Genomic DNA, 25,101 nt, shown 5'->3' on the forward strand with positions numbered 1-25,101 from the left:
TCAGTCTGTCCATCCATCCATCCATCAGTCTTTCTTTTCATCCTTCCATCCATCATTCTATCAGTCTATCTATTTATCCATCCATTCATCCTTCCATCCATCATTCTATCAGTCTGTCTATTCATCCATCCATCATTCTAATAGTCTTTCCATCCATCCATCATTCTATCAGTCTATCTATTCATCCATCCATTCATCCTTCCATCCATAATTCTATCAGTCTGTCCATCCATCCATCAGTCTGTTTATTAATCCATCCATCCATTCATTCATCCCTCCATCCATAATTCTATCAGTCTGTCCATCCATCCATCCATCCATCATTCTATCAGTCTGTCTATCCATCCATCCATCATTCTATCAGTCGGTCTATCCATCTCTCCATCCATCATTCTAGCAGTCTGTCTATCCATCCATCCATTCATTCATCATTCATCTATCAGTCTGTCCATCTATCTATCTATCTATCTATCTATCTATCTATCTATCTATCTTTATGTCCATGCATCCATCATTCTATCAGTCTGTCCATCCATCCATCTGCCAGTCTGTCTATTCATCCATTCATCATTCTATCTGTCTGTCTATACATCCATCCATCGATCATTCTATCTGTCTATTCCATCATTCTATCCATCCTTCTATCATTCTGTCTATCCATCCATGCATCCATCCATTATCCATCATTCCGTCCATCCATTCATCATCATTCTATCCATCATCCATCCATCCATCAATCATTCTATCCATCTGCCCATCCATCCATCATTCTATCCATACTTCATTGCGTCCATCTATTCATCATCATTCTATCCATCATCCATCCATCAGTCAATCATTCTATCCATCTGTCCATCCATCCATCATTCTATCCATACTTCATTCCGTCCATCCATTCATCATCATTCTATCCATCATCCATCCATCCATCCATCAGTCAACCATTCTATCCATCTTTCCATCCATCCATCATTCTATCCATACTTCATTCCATCCATCCATTCATCCATCATTCTATCCATCCATTATTCCGTCCATCATTTTATCTATCCATCATTCATCCATCCATCATTCTATCCATCTGTCTGTCCTCCTATTAATCCATCAGTCCGTTCATCCATCATTTCTTTCATGTGCAATTCTACCTTCTTTACATTCAAACTGTTATTACAGCACATTTATTTAATCAGCTGTTAGACAGAGCCTTACAACAACATTAACGTGTCTAAAGGTGCAATTTAAGGCTGAAGCAGAGAAAACTAGAAAGAACAAAGGGTTAACAGCGTGGATGAGACTGTAAACGCATCACTTCCTCTCCTTGGATGTGCTGTGATGTGTTTCTGTAGGTGGAAGAGAGTCGGCCTTTATCCTGCACTTACCTCACAGAGGAAGATGTTTCAAGAGCAGTATAGTTAAACTTTGCTATGCCTTGACAATGCAGCCTGTTCATTATCAAAATAAAATACAGTCAGTCAAACATGAAAAAAAAAAATGTGTTCAAAAATATGTATTAAAATCTGTTAAGCTGTTAAGTGTCACCGCTGTGACGAAAACATTTAGTTTTACTTTGAACGCGAGTGAAGTACATAATAAATAATATTTTCCATTCAAATACATGGCGAATACGGAAACATTTGATTTTGTGTCGAGTGAGAGACCCAACTTTGCTTTCAGTTTCGTTTTAGCCTAAATTAGTTGGTTTTGGCTCGTCGTTTATATTCCTATAAGAAACTCTTGAAACTATCATGAATATATATTAAATATAACATTAATAATTCTAAATCTTGACAGAAGTGATTTAATATAATATAAAATATTTTTTATTTAATTACAATATTCTTATATTTTATTTAATATAAAAAATATATATTTCATTAATATTTCTTAAATGTATTACTTAAAATATTATAAATTGAAACATAAAATAATATAAATACTGAACTATATTATAATTTTATTCAATATCTAATTTGAAATCAAATGTAATATTTTAGCCATTCAGTTTCAGGGACTTGCTTTGACACACTGTGTAGAAAAACACTAAAGGCCTTTGATCCATGTGTGTCACTGAACCAATTATATTCCCATCTGCCGTCAAACGCTGTCAGAAAGGTCACGATCAGCGCTGAGAGACACTTCAGATCTTTTTAAACCATTTGATGGAGCAGAAAAAGAGCGTGTTAACGGCTCTCCAGGCTCTGAAGTCCTTCAGGATTATCCGTCGATTATCAGTCTGCTTTTCAGGTCCACGTTAACTTCTGCACATGACCCACAAAAGATATTTATAATAACCAAGTGAACGCTAAAACCGTACAATGGTTCCCGCGAGTCTGAACTCTGCTGCTGCAAGCAAAACAGAGTTTATAGATGTAAAATGAAGATTAAAAATGATGTTTTCTCCTGCACAGCTGGTGTAAAACTCTCTGAATGAAGGTGAAACTCCCTGATCTCTTCATTCGACCCACCGCAATTAATTTAGTTTCCCACAAACGTACGGCGCTAATGAACACAGGCTACATTAAAACACTGACTCCACAGCTTAGCAGGAAGCTAGTGCTGCTTAATGTTGAGCCACGCTAGCACTTCAATTCAAGTTGTGCAGCGTTGTAAAATACTTCTGCTCAATAAAAAGAAGAGATTAGAGGATCCAGATTGAACATTTTAACATCTTTGTCCATGTTTCTTCACTTAGATCTCCTGCAGCCACTGGATTGATATTAGATATTTATTCTTTCAATTCCAAGATCTGGTTTTATTATATATTAAATATAAAATATTTATTTTTGTGCATTAAATAAAAAGTTATATTTTATTTTTAATATATAAAAAATATATAATATGTAATATTCAATAGCATATAAAATATAATATTGAGTACGATATATTGTAAATAAATAACACATTTATTAAATAACTAATATAATCACACAAAAAAACGTGAAAATATATCATTAATAACAATAATCCTTTTAAATATAAAAACTAATATAATGTGTTATTTTTAATAGATTGTATTGAATATGAATTTATATATTAAATTATATTATAATTATATTCAATGTCACTCGAATACTATTTTTTTATATATTTTTTTACTTAATATACAATATTGGATATTATATATTATATTTTTAAATAAAATCTAGCAAAAAAACAGGCAATGAAGTATATATATATATATATATATATATATATATATATATATATATATATATATATATATATATATATAATATCAAAACTACAATGAATATATAGTAAGGATAAAATCAATAATAGGGAAAAGATTAAATATCATATTAAACATATATCATATTAAATATAAAATGTTATATTTAATATATGGTATTAAATATATATTAGATATTTTAATATAATATTAATTTTAATATATTAAACAACTGGCAGTGAGGTCAACTAAAATTATAAAAACAATATTGAAATTATCATAAATATTTAGTAAGGATAATAATACTACGAATAATAATAATAATAATACATTTTGAAAGATATTATTCAATATCATGTTAAATATATAAAACAATACTTTATATATTTAATATATTAATTTAAATATTATATATTATTTGAAGAATGAGGTAAACCCGTGAAGTAAACAAAAATCATTTAATAATTCTTAAAACTAGTCTAGTGGGCATAATATTACATTTAAAAAAAAATCCCAAGCCTTTATAGAAACATTTTCAATTAAGTGCGTTTGTAAATATATGCTGAACTTTAAATATTAAGCTATTTCTTAGGTCCATTAATGCTTTGGCAGCTAAATATTGAAGTAATAACATCTAATGATAATAATAACAGCTGGCAGCTTTTTAAAATGTATTTATTTATTTATTTAGATGTAATAATATGCTCGTCAGTGTGCTTTGTAAATTCCTTGTTACAGCACAGAAGTGTGTTTTGATAATGCATGTGTTCAACATGATTTAACACATACTGTAAAAAGCAATGAAAAGTGATGCATTTTCCAGTGTTCAATATCTAGTACTTTTCTCTCTCATGTTCATGTAGATGTAGTTCAATGGCAGCTGTGTTAAAAACCTGCTGTAGGCTCTGCTGTCATCCCATGTGAAATCTAGGTTTTGTGGTATCAGCACTCCTCTGTAGGCTTGCTCTTTAAAGCGGGTCAGTCTCATGCCTGTATCTTCCTCCAGCCGACAGACGCGAACGACTGCTGCCGTTTCCACAGCTGAAATCACCTGTGCTGCCCTGACAACGCAGATAAGCTCAGGCTTTTAGGAAATAGCGAGAGGGCTTCATCTGCTCAGCTTTAAGACAACACAAACAAAACTCCTTCGTTCCTCCCAGAATGCACTGCACATGCTATCAAACATACTGCAGACCCTCACTGTCCTTCACAGACATTAAAGCAGCTCAAATGTGAACGTTTGTGTCATCATTTACTCCCCCTCGTGTCATTCCAAACCTATATGAGTTTCTTCTGCTCATGCTGCTCTTTCCATGTTATTAGTCTATATGACTCCAAGTCTTCTGAAAACACACAGTAATTTAAATTATTGGTCAATTAGCATCCCGTCAATATCTGATTTTTTAGATAAATAAAAGTCTGTCTCAAATTTACTGAGCAAAAATGTGTGCCTGTCAAGTACATCTGTAAGATGTCTGTTAAAGATCTGGAAAGCATCTTATGTATGCAAACATCTGAAAGCATCTGCTGTTACGAACATCTGATGGATGTCTGCAAGATGTCCTTTAAAGATCTGGAAAGCATCTGCTGTGTGCAAACATCTGATAGACGTCTGTAAGATGTCTTTTAAAGATCTGGAAAGCATCTTATGTATGCAAACATCTGAAAACATTTGCTGTGTGCAAACATCTGATAGACGTCTGCAAGATGTCCTTTAAAGATCTGGAAAGCATCTGCTGTATGCAAACATCTAAAATGCACCTGCTGTGTGCAAACATCTGATAGACGTCTGCAAAATGTCTGTTAAAGATCTGGAAAGCATCTGCTGTATGCAAACATCTGAAATGCATCTGCTGTGTGCAAACATCTGATAGACGTCTGCAATATGTCTGTTAAAGATCTGGAAAGCATCTGCTGTGTGCAAACATCTGATAGACGTCTGCAAGATTTCTGTTAAAGATCTGGAAAGCATCTGCTGTGTACAAACATCTGATACACGTCTGCAAGATGTCTGTTAAAGATCTGGAAAGCATCTGCTGTGTGCAAACATCTGATAGACGTCTGCAAGATGTCTGTTAAAGATCTGGAAAGCATCTGCTGTGTACAAACATCTGATAGACGTCTGCAAGATGTCTGTTAAAGATCTGGAAAGCATCTGTTGTATGCAAACATCTGATAGACGTCTGCAAGATGTCTGTTAAAGATCTGGAAAGCATCTGCTGTGTGCAAACATCTGATAGACGTCTGCAAGATGTCTGTTAAAGATCTGGAAAGCATCTGCTGTGTACAAACATCTGATACACGTCTGCAAGATGTCTGTTAAAGATCTGGAAAGCATCTGCTGTGTACAAACATCTGATAGACGTCTGCAAGATGTCTGTTAAAGATCTGGAAAGCATCTGTTGTATGCAAACATCTGAAATGCATCTGCTGTGTGCAAACATCTCATAGACATCTGTAAGATGTCTGTTAAAGATCTGGAAAGCATCTGCTGTGTACAAACATCTGATAGACGTCTGTAAGATGTATTTTAATGATCTGGAAAGCATCTGCTGTGTACAAACATCTGATAGACGTCTGTAAGATGTATTTTAAAGATCTGGAAAGCATCTGCTGTATACAAACATCTGATAGACATCTGTAAGATGTCAGTTTTAAATATATTCTAAATCATAAACATCTTAAAGACATCTTCTAAATGTCTATTTGACATCTGATAAAAAAACGCCCTATAGATGTATTGAAGATTAGCAAAACTATAAAAAATTGTTTAGCAAAAGTCAAATAGATGTTATGCATGTGTGCTATCAGGGATCGGTTTCTGATATTTACTGTAGATCACCTCTCAAAAGAAGAAAACTTCTTTAAAAAACTGAAATTCTAAAAGGTTTAACATGAAAAAAAATTAATGTAGCCTAAAAGACAAGACTAGATTAAAAAAAATCTACTTTGGTATTAAGTTCAGTTCAAAATATGGATGTGATCCACTAAATTGCATATTAACCCAGTGCATGTACATCTGCAGGATATCGATTAAAGATCTGGAAAGCATCTGCTGTGTAAAAACATCTGATAGATGTCTGTAAGATGTCAGTTTTAAATACATTCTAATCATAAACATCTTAAAGACATCTACTAATTGTCTATTTGACATCTACAGTACTAGGAAAAGTTTGTGTATGTCTTGTATGATGTATATATCTTACAGTAAAATGAAGTAAATGTCATGCTTTCAGGGAAGTATTGTCTTTATGATGAGTTTCTTTGGGAAAACAGTTAACATGTTGGTTTGTGCGGTGTGTTTATATTCTGTAAGTATATGTTTTATTAATAGCCTATAACAAATTTGGTCCACCCTATAGCACCATCTTAATGCATTAAACCACATTAAGAATTTTCTTTATAATGGTTTTCTATAAGGAAATGCTTACTGTGCACACATTTCTTCTCATTGTTCATCTGTTTGTTTGTACATAGCATGCTTTATTAATACTTTATATGGTCTTCTATTATCACTGTCTAATGCATTAATTAAATGCACTTAAACGTATGTTTATCTAAAGTGTTATAACTAATAATTTGGGTTTAACTCATATTTGTAGTCAGTCTGTTTTCATTGTAGGTCTTTTTAAAAGAATGTTACGTTCTGTTGTTAAATCAATTCTGCTAAAGTTCTCTTTTTGTGTTTGACAGAAGAATGAAAGTCATGCAGGTTTGGAACGATGTGATGAAAAATGAAAAAGTGAAGTGACATTCAGCCAAGTATGGTGACCCATACTCAGAATTTGTGCTCTGCTTTTAACCCATCCGAAATGCACACACACAGAGCAGTGAACACACACACACACACACACTGTGAGCACACACCCGGAGCAGTGGGCAGCCATTTATGCTGCGGCGCCCGGGGAGCAGTTGGGGGTTCGATGCCTTGCTCAAGGGCACCTAAGTCGTGGTATTGAAGGTGGAGAGAGAGCTGTTCATGCACTACCCCCAGCCACAATTCCGTCCGGCCCGAGACTAGAACCCACAACCCTTCGATTGGGAGTCCAACCCTCTAACCATTAGGCCACGACTTCCCCAAATGATGGTGAGTAAATTATGGCACAATAATCATTTTTGGCTAAACTAACCCTTTAACCTCTCATATAGTGTAAAAGACCATCATAAACTGGTGGAACCAAAATATACTCGAACAGAATGTGATTCAGTCTTGGATGGACCATAAAAGTGCTGTGAAGTGTAATTGCATGGTCAGAACTGAGAATTCCATTCACTATAGCATGCACAAGTGAGAAAGTTCTCCTCAAGTAACACATTGATATAACTCTGCTTTGGAGACATGCAGTTGATGCATAAAAATAAATGATGTAATCAATTCACTGCTCCCATGAGAGAGAGAGGACATGTCAAAACTACAACTATAAATATTTATGAACTACACAAATGCACTGTACAATGTCAAAATATGTTGCAAACTTGCCACATTGATTAAATTGACAACTATAGCAATATAGCATGGCCTTTAGTCCCTCAAAAGTAGATGGTGTGTCACATCACACTATTTTATGTGTTTTAGCACCACTTTAAAACTGCACCGAGCACTTCAAATTATGAAATCCAAATTATGTATTTTAGGATTGGCCAATAGATATTGCAAGACAGAAAGCTGTGGCAAATGGGAAAATTTCAGAAAATGATTTGTCAAATAAAGCATTGTATGACTTCACACGCTCAAAAACGTCTGTGAAAAAGCAGTGTGCTGCATTAATATGAAGGATTTTTTTACCGTATTGATTTTTCACAGGTGTTTTTGCTGTATTTGGAGTTTTTTCATTGCACTGTTATGTCTGTAAACTAAACAAAAGAGTCCAAATGTATATTTATCTATTTATTTTAAAAAAAAAATTGTTGAGGTGCAGAAAACTCAAAAGCCCCGTCACACCACTTTAACTATAAAGTTTAAATAACATTTTTTTTCTATATGAATAGCAGTTTAATGAAAGATATTTCGAATTGTCATAATGACTTTTTCCAGCTGATAAACAATAAAACTGGCAGCTGGTCAGAATCCATCCTGCTTTAACGAGCTTGATCTTTTGTAGTGGCAGACAACAAAACTGCAGTTTGTGATTATAATAATAAATGCTATTGTTATGTTTTAAGTTATGGTTCTTGGTGTAAACAGACCATTAGAATATAGTGTACTGTATATATAGACATACTGTACTATGTTTTGATGCACTGCCATTACATGGAGAATGAACATTTTACATATAATGATAATCAACTGAATAAATGCAAGTAAGTAAACAAGTTAATTAATTAATTTGTATGTGCATTGTTCATTTAGGTGGGTACAACACTGATGCAATCAATAGTAACGGCAGTGCTAATAATCTATCAAATTGAAAACTAAACCAATAGAGTTTTACTGGTATTTTCCTAATGAAACCATGTGTTTTTAATTCTATTTTGCACAGCTGAGGAAATTTTTGTAGCATCAGTAAACTGAACTGTATTAGAGGCATTTAGATACTGTGCTGGGGTTATTCTGATGAGATCAGACATCTCGGATACATCAACACTGCCATCCAGAGGAGATCTGAGAACTAGAGAAGAGAATGAGAGTGTTTCACATGCATTGAAACAAGGAAGGCTTGATGACTTTGCATCTGTTAATACATTGAGTTTTATTGATCAGGAATTTGTTGCATGTTGATTGGTTAATATTTTGAAATGAACTCCCAGTGTGCTTTACAATGAATGATCATGCATTTGGAATATTTACAGGTAATATTTCTATGCATGGTGCCAGTAATTTCCTCTGAACCATTTTTTATTTTACACATCATTGAAATGTTTGTGGTTAGAAGACTGCAAACTAGTTAACTGTGTAGCACTAAAAAAGAATAGCTATGATATACCTGGGTTCTTTTAGATATTTCATGGTACTGATTATGGTATTCATACACCATGCAGCACACCTAGATGTCTGTTAAAGAATAGGAAAGCATCTAATGTGTGTAAACATCTGATAGCCATCTGTAAGATGTCAGTTTTAAATACATTCCAAATCAAAAACATCTTAAAGACATCTTCTAAACGTCTGTGACATCTGAAAGACGTCCTATAGATGTATTGCAGATAGGCAAACTCTTAAAAAAAAAAAAAAACATAATTAAAAAATACAACTTGCAGATGTAAATGCAGACGTCAAATAAACGTGTTGTACATCTGCTATTAGGGACAAAAACGAGGTAATGCGAAGTCATTGTTAATGTGCTTATAAATCCCCTACCTATAACACAGCACTGCCATCAATTGGTCAAGAGAAATACTGATTTACTATAATGAAATAGTGATTACTTTAAGTGCTGAAATACTGATGAAATGCTAAGAAACACATCACGCCATGACTCCTAGTGCTCTTTATTAATTTGCACCTATTTAATAGATTCCCACAATACATGACAATAAATACATAAAGGTCCCTGTACATTTCATCTTCATCAGCTGCTCAATGTAATCGTTATTTACAATCAGACATGTTTTACACTTCAGGCACCGTGTGTATCCCATTGAAAGACACACAAATACTTGACAAGTTCAGAAAGAAAAGGTGAAAGATATTCTCGTGAACGCGCGCGTTGACGATCCATTGAACTTATTTGGAGCAGCACTGTTCCAACATTTACAGGTCTGGCAACATGTAAAAGTTTTTCTGTAATACTATTCAATACAAATACAATACTTTACAATCCTAAAATAATTAATATGACCGTCGCTATTTTACATTTTAATTAAACTGCCGTTACAAGCTGTGCGCGAATATATTCAAAACCCAAAAGCGCGGGAACTACGGCTGAGCCGTTACACACTTTTGAACGTCACGTTCCGGAATCGCACACACAAGCTTAAAGTTTCACATGGTTATAAATATGGAATAAATTATACAAACACATGGAAAAAGTGTCAAAGGTTGGAGAATAAATGACGGGAAACAAATATTCAGATTCTGTTTATGATCTCTGCTCGATTCACAGGTCACCAGAACTGTTCTGAATGGAATATCTGCCAAATTTGTATGGAATACTGGAGGAACTGATAAGCATGTGGAACAGGAAATGAGCACAGGTCAGTCAAACGATGACCTCAAACTCTAATGATATGCTACACAAACAGTGTTCTACACACTAAAAAAAAAAAAACAGACAGAAGCCTCTGGGACACAAAACGCATTGTTCATGAAATTCATTCTTTGCATACATTCGTTCATGCAAAAAAAAAAAAAAAAAAAAAAAAAACATCAGCTTGGAAAACAATAATTGTATGATAAAATACAGAATTCATGAACAGACCAATTCAATTCTTATTTTATTCTAATGAATCTTTGAAGAATCCAAAATCTCATATTGAAAATGGAATGTGGCTAAAAAAAAGAAGATGCAGATAAAAATATAGTTAGAGCGAATCTCACTTCATTTCACAAAATCATTGAAACCTCCAAAAATGAGGTAGCTGGTAAATAGATGTTGGCTGATTTTTAAAAACACTAATTATCCTTAATGAAATATATAAATATTGTTGAGTAAAATAGTTTAATAAATGCACATTTCCAATTTTTTGCTTTAAAAGTACAAATGAAGATAAAATTTCACTTATATTTTAAGCAATACTGTGATTTTTAACCCATGTTTCTCAACATGAAATGGCATTCGCAAACCATTTTTGTTTTAAATTTGATGCCATTTTTTTTATCACTACTGCATAGAACCTTGACACACACACACACACACACACACACTTCAAGAACTTCACAATCAAACCATGTCCAAACATCTAGCTAGTCTAAAAGAACTACATTATAATTAGTAACTACACCAAACCGCTGGTGCACTAGTGTTTCGGGTTTGGTTAACATTGCCACAAATACTGTTCATGCAACCGGATGCATCTCTGATCTATTAAAACCTTGTCAGATGCCACAGGATATGTGACTTTAAGGCTTGCGTAAGGAAACTTCATCCAATTGCTCAAGAATAAAAATACTGTTGGGTGAATCTCATGAAATCGGTTTAAAATCACAAGATATTTGTTTTTTCTTAATGCAAATAAAGCCTGTTTTTAGCAGGGAGAAAATATGTTTGAAAATAATGAGGACAATATTTGACTGAGAAACAACTATTATAAAATCGGGAATCTGAGGTTGCCTAAAAATCGAAATATAGAGAAAATCGCCCTCTAAAGTTGTCCAAATTAATTATTTACAATGTATATTACTGATCATAAATTAAGTTTTTATATACTTACACTAGGAAAAAAAAAACATCGAACATGATCTTTACTTAATATACTAATGATTTTTGGCATAAAAGAAAAATCAATAGTTTGACCCATATGTTGTAGTTTTGTATATATTGTGTATATTGCTACAAAAATACCCCAGCGACAAATAGGCTGCTTCTTTTTCTTCTTCAGGTTGTAATGACCTAAACCATGATTTCATGAAATTCACCCAGTTTATCTTCAATCTCACGACATGTTAATCTTCAAGCCACCACAAGCTCCGCATACAGTACAATACATTTTACTGCACTTTGCCCAAATATCTATATACATGAAGAGCTTTGCAATCAAACCCAACGCATACGATCCCACTGATCGAGCCCTTAGTGTGTTGATTCATTTAAACACAGAATGTCAAACGCTGTAAAAACGCTTCATAAAAAAGCCTCTGAGTTTAAAACCAATAACCGTTTCGGCATGATCAACAACAAAAAAACACACTAAATAAATACTGCACGCTCTCAAAGGTCAGGGGTTTGCGATGTGTTGACGCCCTTTGAATTTTTTCCCAATGTGATTTAGTTTCAGAGTCAGACGTTGCTGTCCTCGAGCAGCGGTTCGAAGTCCTCGTCGCTCCCGGGGAGTGGTGTGTTGGTGTGAGCTCCAGCCAGACTCGTGTTGCTCTTACTGGTTTGGCAGGGTGTCGCTGGAGGCGTTGGGTGATCAGGGATGAAAAGAGCCACTATGAACGCCACCACCACTGTACAGGCTCCCAGGAGGAACGGAGGACCGGGAATTAAGCTCTTCTACACAGAAAAATAGGCAGAAGGTGAGTGGCATTGGCACAATCATCATCACGGATTTATTACACTCTTAAAGCTACAAGTGAGAATTCACTCCGATGTAGAAACAAAGCTGAGCTATATATAGATAATATACAGTATATATTGAATATATCAAGTGATGTGTGGCCAAGTATTATATTATGTATTAAATATAATAATATATACTGTATTCTCCACAATATGTCTAATTTTTGACAAACTATGTTTATTTGTATAGCGCATTTCGCACATGCTAGTAGATTGTTTAAATAGATGTTTATTAGAAATGTTGCTTATAATCAATGCCTCTATAAATAATGTTTGTTTTTACACTTATATTTTTAATTCCTGTTCTGATTAACATACTATTTAACGGTTCTGCTTTGGAGTGAAGGAAAATAAAATACATGTTTATAGTGTTTATAAACATTTCGTTTACTGGTATTTTACATTCCATATGATTGTAATAACATTCTACTTATAAGCAGATGATAAACTATATTATTATTTATTAATTGTAATTGATAAATATTAAAAATAAACACTGAAAATGCCATGCAGGGAGCACTTTTGAGTGAGGAAGATGAAAATGAATGATTGAATTAAAATGTTTTTATGCAAAATAATGTAGTTAATATTTTTATTACATATATATATAATTTGTACACCATAAAGCAAAAGCTTTGTGCAAAATAAATAATATATAGCAATATAATTTTTATTTTATATTATTTAAAAAAATATTAATAATAATTTTTAAATTGGTTATATTTTGTATATATTGATTTATATACATAAACATTTATATTTTTATTATTATTTTTATTATTATTATTATTTATTTATTTGCTCTTAAGTCACCTTAAAACTTCATTTTTAATTAATAAGTCATTGCAGCCAAATAGATTCAATAATTGCATTAATTTAAACAAACACATTTTAAGCATTAAAAATGCCATGCATGGGGTGCCTTTGAGTGATGATGTAAATGAATCACTGAATCCATGTTTGATCACTGAAGCAATTTCAGATAATAACAGACAGATTGATGCATGTACCTCTGTGGAGGGCTGTAGATGGATGGCATAGTCAGGCTGGATGGTGGTGATCCCACTCAACTCCACATTAAAGAGAAAGAAAACGAAGCCGTACAGTGCTGGACCCAGACCATTACAGAGCCCCCGGATCCCTGTTATCATGCCCTGAACCAGACCTGAGATAATGCAACACACACCGATTGATAAACAGCTCATATGCACAACATAAACTCCTAATACTTTAGTACAGTGGTCGCCAACCAATAAAACATCATGTCTGAGTCTGTAAACAGCCGTAAAAAGAGGCCAGAGTCGCTGAATATGGACACAAAGAGGAGAAAATATTGTAGTAGGCAGAGCAAACTCAGAAAATATGAATATCAAATTGGGGGTAAATGTATCACCGAAGGAAGCTTCAGAAAACTTTTGATGGCAATGGCATATTTTTTCCTCTTATCTCCATATTAAGTAGCATTTATAAATGCAGCGCTTGTTTACAGCAGTCCCTGCTGTCAGAGATGTTCTCAATCAGCACATCTGCTGGTTTGGTTTAATGCAGATGCTTTATGCAGAATAATTTCTTAAAGAGAAAGTCAGAGCGTCCTGTTCTTGCTTTAAATCATGAAATTATACAATCTAATTTAAATAAAAATAACTACTCATGATACATGTGTGTAGCATTTTGTGATTGGCTACAGATATTTATGCATTTAGTAGATGCTTTTATTCAAAGCAACTTAGGCTAATATTTAATTTTATTTTTCTACCTAACTTGTGTTCCCTGGGAATCGAACCCAAAACCTTTTGCGCTGCTAATGCAATGCTCTACCATTGAGTCACGCATTTTTTTGTTAAAGATATTTTTGTTGAAGACAAGTTTGCTTGTTATTTAGGAGAAAAAAACAACGCATAAATGTGAATAATTAAATAAATAAATTGGTAACAACTTTTGGAATCGTCCGGAAATATAAAATAAATCAGAATCTGGTTTGACCATGATAAGGGCATCAGTAATCTCAATACTAAATAAATGTATGCATTTATCCAAAGGAACTTACATTCAGGCTATACATTTTTTTTATTTTTTTTACCTAACATGTGTTTCCTGGGAATCGAACCCACAACCTTGCGCTGCTAATGCACTGAGCCACAGGAACGCTGTGTAAATACAAGGCCTCAGATTGGTAGTACAGTACAATCTAGAATGTCTCAATCAGTTCTTCCATAGGTAGGTCTTGTCTTTCATAAAAGGCTTAGGTTAAGGATCTTGTAAAGTCAAGAGAGGTTGGTGACCACTGCGTTAGAAGAAACCAACTTGAAATGCATGTAAGAGTTTACCCTGTTTATCTGGATCCGCGCTGCGTGACACTAAAGCGCTCACTGCAGGGAAGGTTATGCTGGACATGGCTGCAACCGCGCCGGCCGCCCACATCATCCTAAACCAGAACAAAAATAACATCAGCATAAACGCCAGTCGCTTCTGAACATAACGAGCATCAAACAGAAGAGACCAGCTCTTCTTAAACCATACGGTTGGTGTGTTTTATTCACATAAGCAGGGAATTTCTCCTCATCTAGATGTTAACTCACCACGGCTCAGACCCCAAACCGTACCAGGCCAGCTGGAGAATCTGGAAACCCAGACCCAGAAGAACCGTGTTCTTGTTCCCGATGGTCCTCATCAATAAAGTCAGAAAAAGCGTCTGGTGGAAACAGGACAGAATGAATCTTTACATTGGCCTGCATCATATTTGCTGAACGAATACTTGTTTCGGACTAACTTTGGGTGCTGTTTCCAAAAAAAGTGCGTTTGGTAACACTTTAGAATAAGGTTTCATTAGTTAATGTTAGTTAACTACTTTCGTTAAAATGAACTAAGCACTAAGTCTTAGTTCATGTTAATTTCAACATTTACTAATGCATTATTTAAATCAAAAGTTGTGCTTGGTAACATTAGTTAATGCACTGTGAATTATCATGAACTAACAAGGAATAACTGTATTTTCATTAACTAACATTAACGAAGATGAATAAATACAGTAATAAATGTATTATTCATTGTTTGTTCATGTTAATTAATGCATTAACTAACATTAACTAATGGAACCTTATTCTAAAGTGTTACCGTGCGTTTTGCTTGAGATCCGTCACAATTTCTCACAAAACATGATGCATTTTGTAGCGTTTGTGTGTCTAATTGCAAATGCAGAAAATCTTAAATTCGTACTCATGGCTTTAAATGTTGCATGCACTGCAAAAAATATCACATCTTTCTCAGTGTTGAAAAATAAAACTAAGAACAAATATCTGTCAATGGGGAACTAAAACGTATTTTTCCTTTGAATTAAGTTGATTTTTGTTCATCATAACAATCACTTTAAAACAAGACAAACACTTTTTTGCAGAAAAAAGGATATTTCCATCATAGATGAGCTTTTTTTTGTAAAATGAATCAAAGAGTCTGTAGGAGGTTGTATTTTTAAACTCTGAAGTCTTGCTAATACAGCTCATTGTGCTTCCTAGACATTTGCATTTAAAGATCATATTGACAAACGATGATCCCTGTAATTTATTCATTAAAAGTCTGTCTTTAAAAGGTCTTAAATTTATCTTCATAAAGCTGGCAGAAACTCTGCTGTGCAATTCTCAGCCCATTTTCACATGTATGACATTAATTCATGCCTATTCCTGGTTTTAAGGTTAGAAATAAAGCCAGTGACTAGAAAATGCAAACATGAACATGTATTTTACTCAAAACAATGACTGACAATTACAGATTTCATGGGGGAAAAAGCTTATTTAATCATAAACCTGTTTATGTAAAGTTCTGTAACTATTTGAATATATTTTTACACTCCTGCACATTGCAAGTTAAATTTAACATGTTAAATACTTGTTTTATCATTAAAACCAAAGCATTTAACATTCAACAGCTTTTGTTATTTTGATAAGTGCATTAAACCTGATACATAAATGTGAACCAGTCTTAAGTCTCTGGGGTATATTTGTAGCAATAACCAAAAATACATTGTATGGGTCAAAATTATCCATTTCTATTTTATGCCAAAAATCATTAGGATATTATGTAAAGATCATGTTCCATGAAGATATTTTGTAAATGTCTTACTGTAAATATATCAAAACTTAATTTTTGATTAGTAATATGCATTGCTAATAACTACATTTGGACAGCTTTAAAGATGATTTTCTCATTATTTAGATTTTCTTTATACCCTCAGATTCCAGATTTTCAAACAGGTGTATCTAAGAAAATGTATTATCAATAGAAAAATTATATACTCAGCTTTCAGATGACGCATTAATCTCAATTTCAAAACATTTACTCTTAAGACCGGTTTTGTGGTATATATCACATATATAATTCGATTTTGTGAAAAAATATGATTTATTATTTTATATTTTAATTTATTATGTGATATTTATTTTTTATATTCATATATATAAATATATATATTATTAAACACCGCATCATCACTTAGGTAAAATAAGCCCTTTTTTTTACAAATCAGCAGACATTTTTTTCCTACACGCAGGGCTGTGTAATTGTTATTAAACTGAAACATGATTTTGTTCTCATTGCTGTGTCATATTGCATCAGAGCAAAGCTGCTAGAATTCACCTTGATTATTGCAGGGCTGAAAATTAACCCCCTCCACTTAAACAAACTAGCTAACACCATGCTATCTGCTCATTACAGCCCTGCCTATATATCATTACATTTACCGTTGAACCTTTAAAGGAATTCAATTTAATTAGAAAGCGTCTGCGAGAGCCACTTTCCTGAGACGGCTCGACGACACGAGTAATAAGGCAGAGCGAAGAATATTGCCTCAATTAAATACCTGCGCCAGGATGGAGAGGATTCCCACCACACCGATGAACACCGCGATCGTTTTGGGCGAGAAGTTAATGACCTGAAAGACACAGAGAAAGAGTGGCGTCATTATTCGTCTGCACCAGCACGCACGGATCCAATGAGCTCTGTTATGTCCAGTAATGAACGGTCACTGAACTCAACTCAACACTCAGACAGGATGCCACTAACAATCAGAGAAGCTGAGAACCTGAGTGTGACTCAGAATTCCGTAGAATGCAACAATGTTTCAAACTGCAGCTTGCTACATTCTTATCACAGGAACTTGTTACATTCCATGTTTAATCAAGCATGGGGAATCTAGCTATTACAATAAATCATTACAAAACTATTATTATGGAAAGAAAATGCTGTTCTTTTGACATATAGAAGCTACTGTCTTTGTTTAGTTAATTAAAAGCGTATTGCTGCTAAAACCCTTTCAGTCTATCTGGGCTAAAGAATCATGGGACTGTTGAAAACACGAGGGAACATTCAATCTAGAATCTTTAACTTTTTTTTTTATTAAAAACCAAGAAATAAACCGCTTACCTGTCGCAGGTAGAGGAAGAAGCTGGAGTACTGACCGGCCTCGGGCAGATAGGACAGAAACACTGTGATACAGATGAGCAGAACGGTCGTGTCCTGCCCAACCTTACGCAGAGACTGTGAAGAAACACAAGAAGCATCCATAAAACCTCCAGTAAACCATAAAAGGAGTTTTGGATGTTATACAGTTTATTTTTATCATCAGTACTAGTCTGATTAGGCCAGTATTGTAACCAAGTTAGAGTTAGATTTATAAATACAGAACACTACAGATGGAGAATATTAATAAATACATAGTTATGAACAAACCAGTTATATTTAAATAACATTTACACTGCCATTCAAACCATTTTAAATGTTTTTTAAAGAAGTCTCTTCTGCTCACCAAGCCTGGAGTTATTTAATCCAAAATAAGCAGAAATATTGTCAAATATTTTTATTATTTAAAATAACTGCTTTCTATTCCAATATACTTTGAACTGTAATTTATTCCTGTGATCAAAGTTGAATTTTCAGCATCATTACTCCAGTCTAAACCTTCAGAAATCATTCGAATATGATGATTTGCTGCTCATTTATTATTATTATCAATATTTAAAACAGTTGAGTTCATTTTTTAAGAATTATTTGATGAATAGAAAGATCAGTATTTATCTGAAATAATAAGCTTTTGTAACATTATATGCTATACCATTCAAAAACATTTTCTTTTTTTTTCGGGAAATAATTTATAGAAATTACTCACTTTATTTAGCTGATAAATAAAATATTTGTATTTGATGATAAAGACATTTATAATGGTGCAAAAGATTTCTATTTCAAATAAATGAAATGCTTCTGAAAATTCTATTCATCAAAGACACCTGAAAGAAATTCTACTCAGCTGTTTTCAACATAATAATAAAAATAAATGTTTCTTGAGCAGTATATTAGAATTATTTCTGAAGATCATGTGACACTGAAGACTGGAGGAATGATGCTGAAAATGTATCTTTGATCACAGAAATAAATTACATTTTAAAATATATTCAAACAGAAAACAGTTATTTTAAATAGTAAAAATATTTCTCATTATTACTGCTTTTTCTGTATTTCTGATCAAATAAATGCAAGCTTGGTGAACAAAATAGACTTCTTTTAAAACATTAAAAATCTTACTGATCAAAAACCTTTGACTAGTAGTGTAAATATCCTAATAATGATAAAATATATACTGGAAAGCCTCCTTTAGCTCCTTACGGTGAAGGGGTCGGCCTGCTCCCAGGAGATGGGCGCTCCCCATGTGTTGGGCTTCATCTTGTCGGGCAGTGACTCTGGGACGGCCAGAAGGATGAAGCAGATGTCGGCCAGAGCGATGACCGTCGCCAGCAGCACCACCAGATTATCTCCGTAGCTGGCCGACAGGTACGCACCGATGGCCGGACTCGTGACCAGACTCGCTGCGAACGTCGCCGAAACCTGGAGGCGGACAGAAATAGATCTCATCTATCCAGCTGAGTCCAGGTCACGCAGGAGAACCTTGGACATAGAAATCTCCTAAAACAGCTCCACTGAGACTCTGAGATCCGTCCAAGATGCTGTTGATGTTAATAAACGAGCCACTTACGAGTCCGTACGCCGTACTCCTCTCACGCACATCCGTGACGTCAGCGATGTACGCGAAGATGACGGAGAAAGTGACGGAGAAAGCGCCAGACACTGATATCATGGCGAAGTACCACCTGAACACAAGTGAAACTGGATTTAAACATATTAAGATGTTGATTTAAGAACAGAGAACACATCTTTCAGTTGATTTGTGATTGTTGGATAGAACATTTCAATCCCATCACGACGGACCGGAAAATCAAAGTTGAGTTTAACTAAAAAAAATTATTATATTGTTTATTAAATAACACTCATACATACACACACATATTTAATTTATATCATTTTGTCAATTTAAAAAAATTTATTATATCAACATAATTCTTAACACTATATAATGTTATATGAAATATTATATTAAATATAATAAAAATTAATATTGTTCATTCACTTAATACATATGTAATTTTGTAAAAGTATTTAATATAAAAATATCAATTAGTTATGTATATGTATGCGTGAATCATTATATTACTTGTATAATAATAATTCTAACATTATATATCCATATCTTTCTATCTATATGCGCATATATATATATATATATATATATATATATATATATATATATATATATATATATATATATATATATATAAAGAAATATTTATTACAGATATTAAACTAAATATTATACAAACATAATTATTAACTGTATTGTTAATAATTGTTATATAAAATATTATTTTAAATATTAAATATAAATATATTATAATTATATATTTATGAATACATATATATATATATATATATATATATATATATGTATATATAAAGGTTGATTATGTTTTTTTAAGTATTAAGTAATAAATTGTTACAAATAGTATATTAATTATCATAATAATAAAAAATGTATACAAAGAAAAAAGGATAAATATTAAAATAATATATAATCATAATTATTAAGATTATGTAATGTAAAAAAAAATATATATTTTTTTTTAAATAATTAAATATACATAACATAACATAACATAAATGTTAACTCTCTCTCTCTATCTATATAATATATATATATATATAATTGTTATGTTCGTGTCAGTGTGGTCTCACCATGGACTGAGTCTCATGAGGGGGATGGGCGCACATGTGAAGAACACAGTAACCAATAGAAACGATCGTCTGCCCCAAACGTCTGACAGAGCGCCGATTAACGGCGCGCTCATAAACGACAGCAGACCCTGACGAACCAAAGCAAAAACATCAGCGAGACAATAAAACCAAGACAGACGAACCAACCAGTCCAAGACATCCAAGAGCACGCACCTTCACTCCCTGAATCAGGCCGTTTATTAAGAACGTGTGTCTGGGGAACGTTTCATGCAAAACCTACAGATGAAAAATGCACATCTCAATAGACAGAACAAATACAATACAATTTAGATTTCATAATGAAGTTATTTCATGTGTATTTTTCCCTGGTGTAATTTGCCTTCCCAAACAGCTAGAGATGGCATTGACCTGTGTTATTGTAATATTATTCATGAACTACAATTTCATATATTTATTATTATTTTGAATTTGCTTATATTTTTATATTTTTAATTTTAATTTAACATTTTGTTATTCTGTTGTTTTAATCAGTTTTTTTATATTTTTAAATATATTTACACTTAACTTTATTTTTAGATCTTATTTTTATTTGTCATTTCTTTTAATTAATTTTTTTATTTTTGTTTCAGTCCATTTCAAATTATTTCATTTAACTGTCAAAGCAACATTTATTTATTTGTCTAGTTAAAGATATAAAAAATCTAATTATTTTTTTTTCTTATTGTTTAAGTGAGCTTTAGTTTTTTTTCATCTAATATTTACACTTTATTTTATTTTTTGACTTTATTTCAGCTTTTTTTCAATGAAAGAAAATGTATTTTAATTTTTTCATTTTTTTTATTATAACTGATACATTTGATCATATTTATTATTTTTTTATATTTCTATTTAGCATTAATTTACTTTTTATTTGAATTTAATTTTAGTATTTCAACAAACATTTTGTTTCAGTTTGCTGCTGCAAAGGTAAATGTTCAGATTTTCATTTAATTTCATTTATTTCATTCAAGTTTTTCATCTAATATTAATATTTTGAATTCAAGGTTTATATCAATTTCTGAAAATGATTTGTAATAGTTTTAGTGAATACAGCACAGATAACCAATAGTGATGTGCTTTTGTCATTTTAATATTCTTTTTTATATACATTTCGGTTTTATATACAATTTTTCTCTTCAGCTTTCATTTATTTTATTATTTTAGTTTTAGTTTTTAGTAACTTTCTTTTTTTGTTATTAAATAATCAAGCCCAGCAGGTGACAAAAAGTAACACATAAGTAACAGAATGCCTTACTTTGCATAAAAGTAACTAAGTGATGAAATTAGTTACTTTTTCATGGATTAAAGCAATATTATAAAACATTATTTTTAAAAGTAACTTTCCCCAACACTGGAGACCATATTTCTTTAAAAAAAAAATAATAATAATAATAATTTTATCATTTATTTATTTAATTTATGTATATATATATATATATATATATATATATACACACACACTTTTTTTTAAGGTTTAATTCTTTAAAGTTCCAGAAAAAAAAAACTAGATAATGAAAAACAACAAATAGCACCTACAATAGAAGCTTTTATTCTGATAAACGTGAACTATAAACATGAATGAGCATTAAAGAAACTCACGGTGAGCATCGGTGTGGTCAGGAGACCCCAGGCGAAAAACTCCAGGAAGATGACCACGACAGCATGATAGACGCTCGGCTTCCCGATGCCCTGCTGGACCTGGAGCATCACACACATCCACAGCTCTTTATTAATAATGCTAATTATTATCGTGAAGGTGGCACATTTCCAGACTTCTCAGCTTTCAATGGGACTCGTCTCATTACTATTCCTCCGGGACGTTTGGACACACAAAAGACCCAAGAAATTCAAGGCTCTGTGAGCACTTCTAGTGTAATGTGATATAAGAGTTTCATATATATATATATATATATATATATATATATATATATATATATATATATATATATATATATATATATATATATATATATATATCAATAATACAGTATAAACAAAGCACAAAGTGTTATGTGAGTTTCATGTATGAATTGATAACGTGCTGGTATATATATATTTAATTCTTTAATTATTCTGCAGTGAAGTATTTTACATGACCATATGTTTAAAAAAAATGTGGAAAAGTATGGTATTTCCAAGTTAAATTCAATTTATTATAAAAAAATAGACAACATGCATTTATAATAAAATCTAAAATACATCTATATAACTATTTAACTTTAAATACACATGCATCATGCATTTATAGTAAAAGAGAAAATATTAAGTTAATATATATATATATATCTTACTATTTTATATTTTACTATAAATGCATGATGCATATGTGTACTTAAAGTTAAATATTTTATGTATATTTCAATACATTTTTATATATAAAAATGTATTATAATTCATATATTTATATACATATATAAAACGGTTTTTATACACAAAATTGTAGAAAATTATAAACAATCATATAATTTTTTCAAAAAATATTTTATATAAAATACCTACACAATGTATAGCTAAATAAAACATCAAATTAGTCAATTAATATCTGTCTTATTAATAAATATACTAAATGCCTTATTGGAAGAATTCCCTTTTTGTCTTCAGATCAACAGGATGCGCAAATGACATCACAGACACGAAGTAATTAATTAATTAATGAGGATTTCGTCGTCCCTATATAGGCTAAAACAGACCTCGCGCGTGCGTCTGCGTCAGATAGGTGTCGTGCGCGCGCGTGCGTTTGCGTTAGTTACGTAACAACCGACAGCGGCGCTTCAATCGGCCCAATGTAACAAAGAGTGTGTCTCAATGGCAAATTGATTTTAATACGTTTGTGTTATGTATTTTTATTCTTACCGGGGTGTCATGCTTCATTATGATCCTCTTGACCAGTACAACTTGGCTGGTGTGTTTCGGCTCTTTCTCCCCTTGGGCCATCATCATCTTCATCATCATCATTTCATCACATCTCATGTGAGCGATGTAAAATCCGTCCTGCTGCGTGCATATCTGCGCTTCCAGCTTTACCGACGAGTTCAGCCGTGCGTGCAAACCGGCCGAAAACGAGCTCCGATCGGTTGTTTAGGTCAACATCCAGTAATAAACAGACCGTACCGATGAAATGGTGCCGTTCTTGTCAAATCCCCGTTACGTGATCGCAGCGGAGCAGCTGTTCCTGGAGCAGTCTCGCGTGACGCAGCGGATTGACGCGCGGCGGAGGATGCTGGTCTCGACTGATCTGGAGTCAGGATGATGGTTCGGTTTCTCACTGGGCGAGCGACAGAGACGCGTCACGCTCTTTACCTTATCAGAGGATGTTACTAAGGCGCAAACCAATAGATCACTGTGGAGGATGACGCTTCACTATTATTACAGGGGACTATAAATAACTCTAATTAATCAATGATGTGATTTCACATGTAGCCTACAGTACTGAAATAATTGCGATTTTTTTATGTTTTTGCAAGAAATTTAACCAAAGCTGCATTTATGTAATTAAAATACACAGTAGGCTATTGTGGAATAATATTACAGTGTGTTCTCTATTTGAATAGATTTTTAAATGTAATCTATATCTGTATTGGCAATGCTGAATTTGCTTAAAGTTCTTGATATTTGGAAAAAGTTCCTGTGGCTGAGTGGTAGAGCATTGCATTACAAACACAAAAGGTTGTGGTTTCTATTTCCAGGGAAAACACATGTTAGGAAATAAATGTTAGCCTGAATGCACTGTAACTCTAGCTCTGCTAAATGCATACATTTTATTAAATATATGTGTGCACATTATTGTTTTCTTAAAGGTATAGTTCACCCAAAATGAAAATTACCCCATGTTTTATGTACCCTCTAAAGCCATTCTAGATGTATTTGACTTTTTGATTTCAGACTACGATCTGAGTTATATTAAAAATGTCTTGGGTCTTCTGAGCTTTATAATGGCAGTGAATGGGTGTTGGGATTTTTAAGTTAAATAAAGTGCATCCGTCCATCATAAAAGTGCTCCACATGGCTCCTTGTCATAATGTTCACCTTGGAGATTGAAAATGTTTCTTTTTTGAGACTCCAGGAGCCCAAATTCAGACCCAGAACAATAAAACCCACAGAAGAGGTGGGAGTTCAAAGGAGGAATCTTTATTATTACCAAACTGCAGGAAGAGGAAGAGTAGATATAAGTCATGATCTGCAAGATTAACCACAATCTGATGTGATCTGACCACCTCAGAGATCTGACCACCTGTTGAGCTGCTGCAAGAGCTTTTGGAGCACAGCAGCTGTGGTCAAAGAGTTCCCGTGTGTTCTGATTGGTGTATGATGATGATGAGTGGATAAAAACTAGAGCAATCAAATAGTGAGAGAGTGATCTGCTCACCTGGTTATGTTCGTGGATGTTTCAACGTGGAAAGCAGTTCAGAATGGAAATATTGATATTTTATTTGTTAACAACATACTTTTCGTACCTTAAATTCAGTAAATGTTATGAAATTAGAGAACTAAGCCAATGGCAGTTCAGAGCGTGAATCATTTGAATCAGTTCGGGGGTTCGGAGCGGGTTCGTGAATCATTTGATTCAGTTCGAGAGTTCGGAGCGGCGAATCATTTGAGTCAGTTCGGGAGTTCGGAGCGTGA

The 25,101-nt window shown here is 33.1% G+C and overlaps 1 protein-coding gene across 1 annotated transcript; it reads right to left on the reverse strand.

Annotated features, from left to right (window-relative positions):
* Positions 1 to 9,582: 9,582 nt before the first annotated feature.
* LOC113054758 (hippocampus abundant transcript 1 protein-like) lies at positions 9,583 to 23,850 on the reverse strand. The gene is made up of 12 exons (XM_026220537.1): positions 23,332 to 23,850; positions 22,078 to 22,176; positions 20,653 to 20,715; positions 20,440 to 20,567; positions 19,346 to 19,460; positions 18,979 to 19,197; positions 17,743 to 17,856; positions 17,180 to 17,251; positions 14,907 to 15,019; positions 14,655 to 14,752; positions 13,338 to 13,492; positions 9,583 to 12,261 (listed from the first exon to the last, which is right to left on the reverse strand). Exons 1-12 carry the CDS (start codon positions 23,446 to 23,448, stop codon positions 12,046 to 12,048), a joined length of 1,509 nt encoding a protein of 502 aa, XP_026076322.1. The 5' UTR covers positions 23,449 to 23,850; the 3' UTR covers positions 9,583 to 12,045.
* Positions 23,851 to 25,101: the final 1,251 nt, after the last annotated feature.

This window comes from Carassius auratus, chromosome 35 (genome assembly GCF_003368295.1).
Source record: "Carassius auratus strain Wakin chromosome 35, ASM336829v1, whole genome shotgun sequence".
Classification (NCBI taxonomy): Eukaryota; Metazoa; Chordata; class Actinopteri; order Cypriniformes; family Cyprinidae; genus Carassius; species Carassius auratus.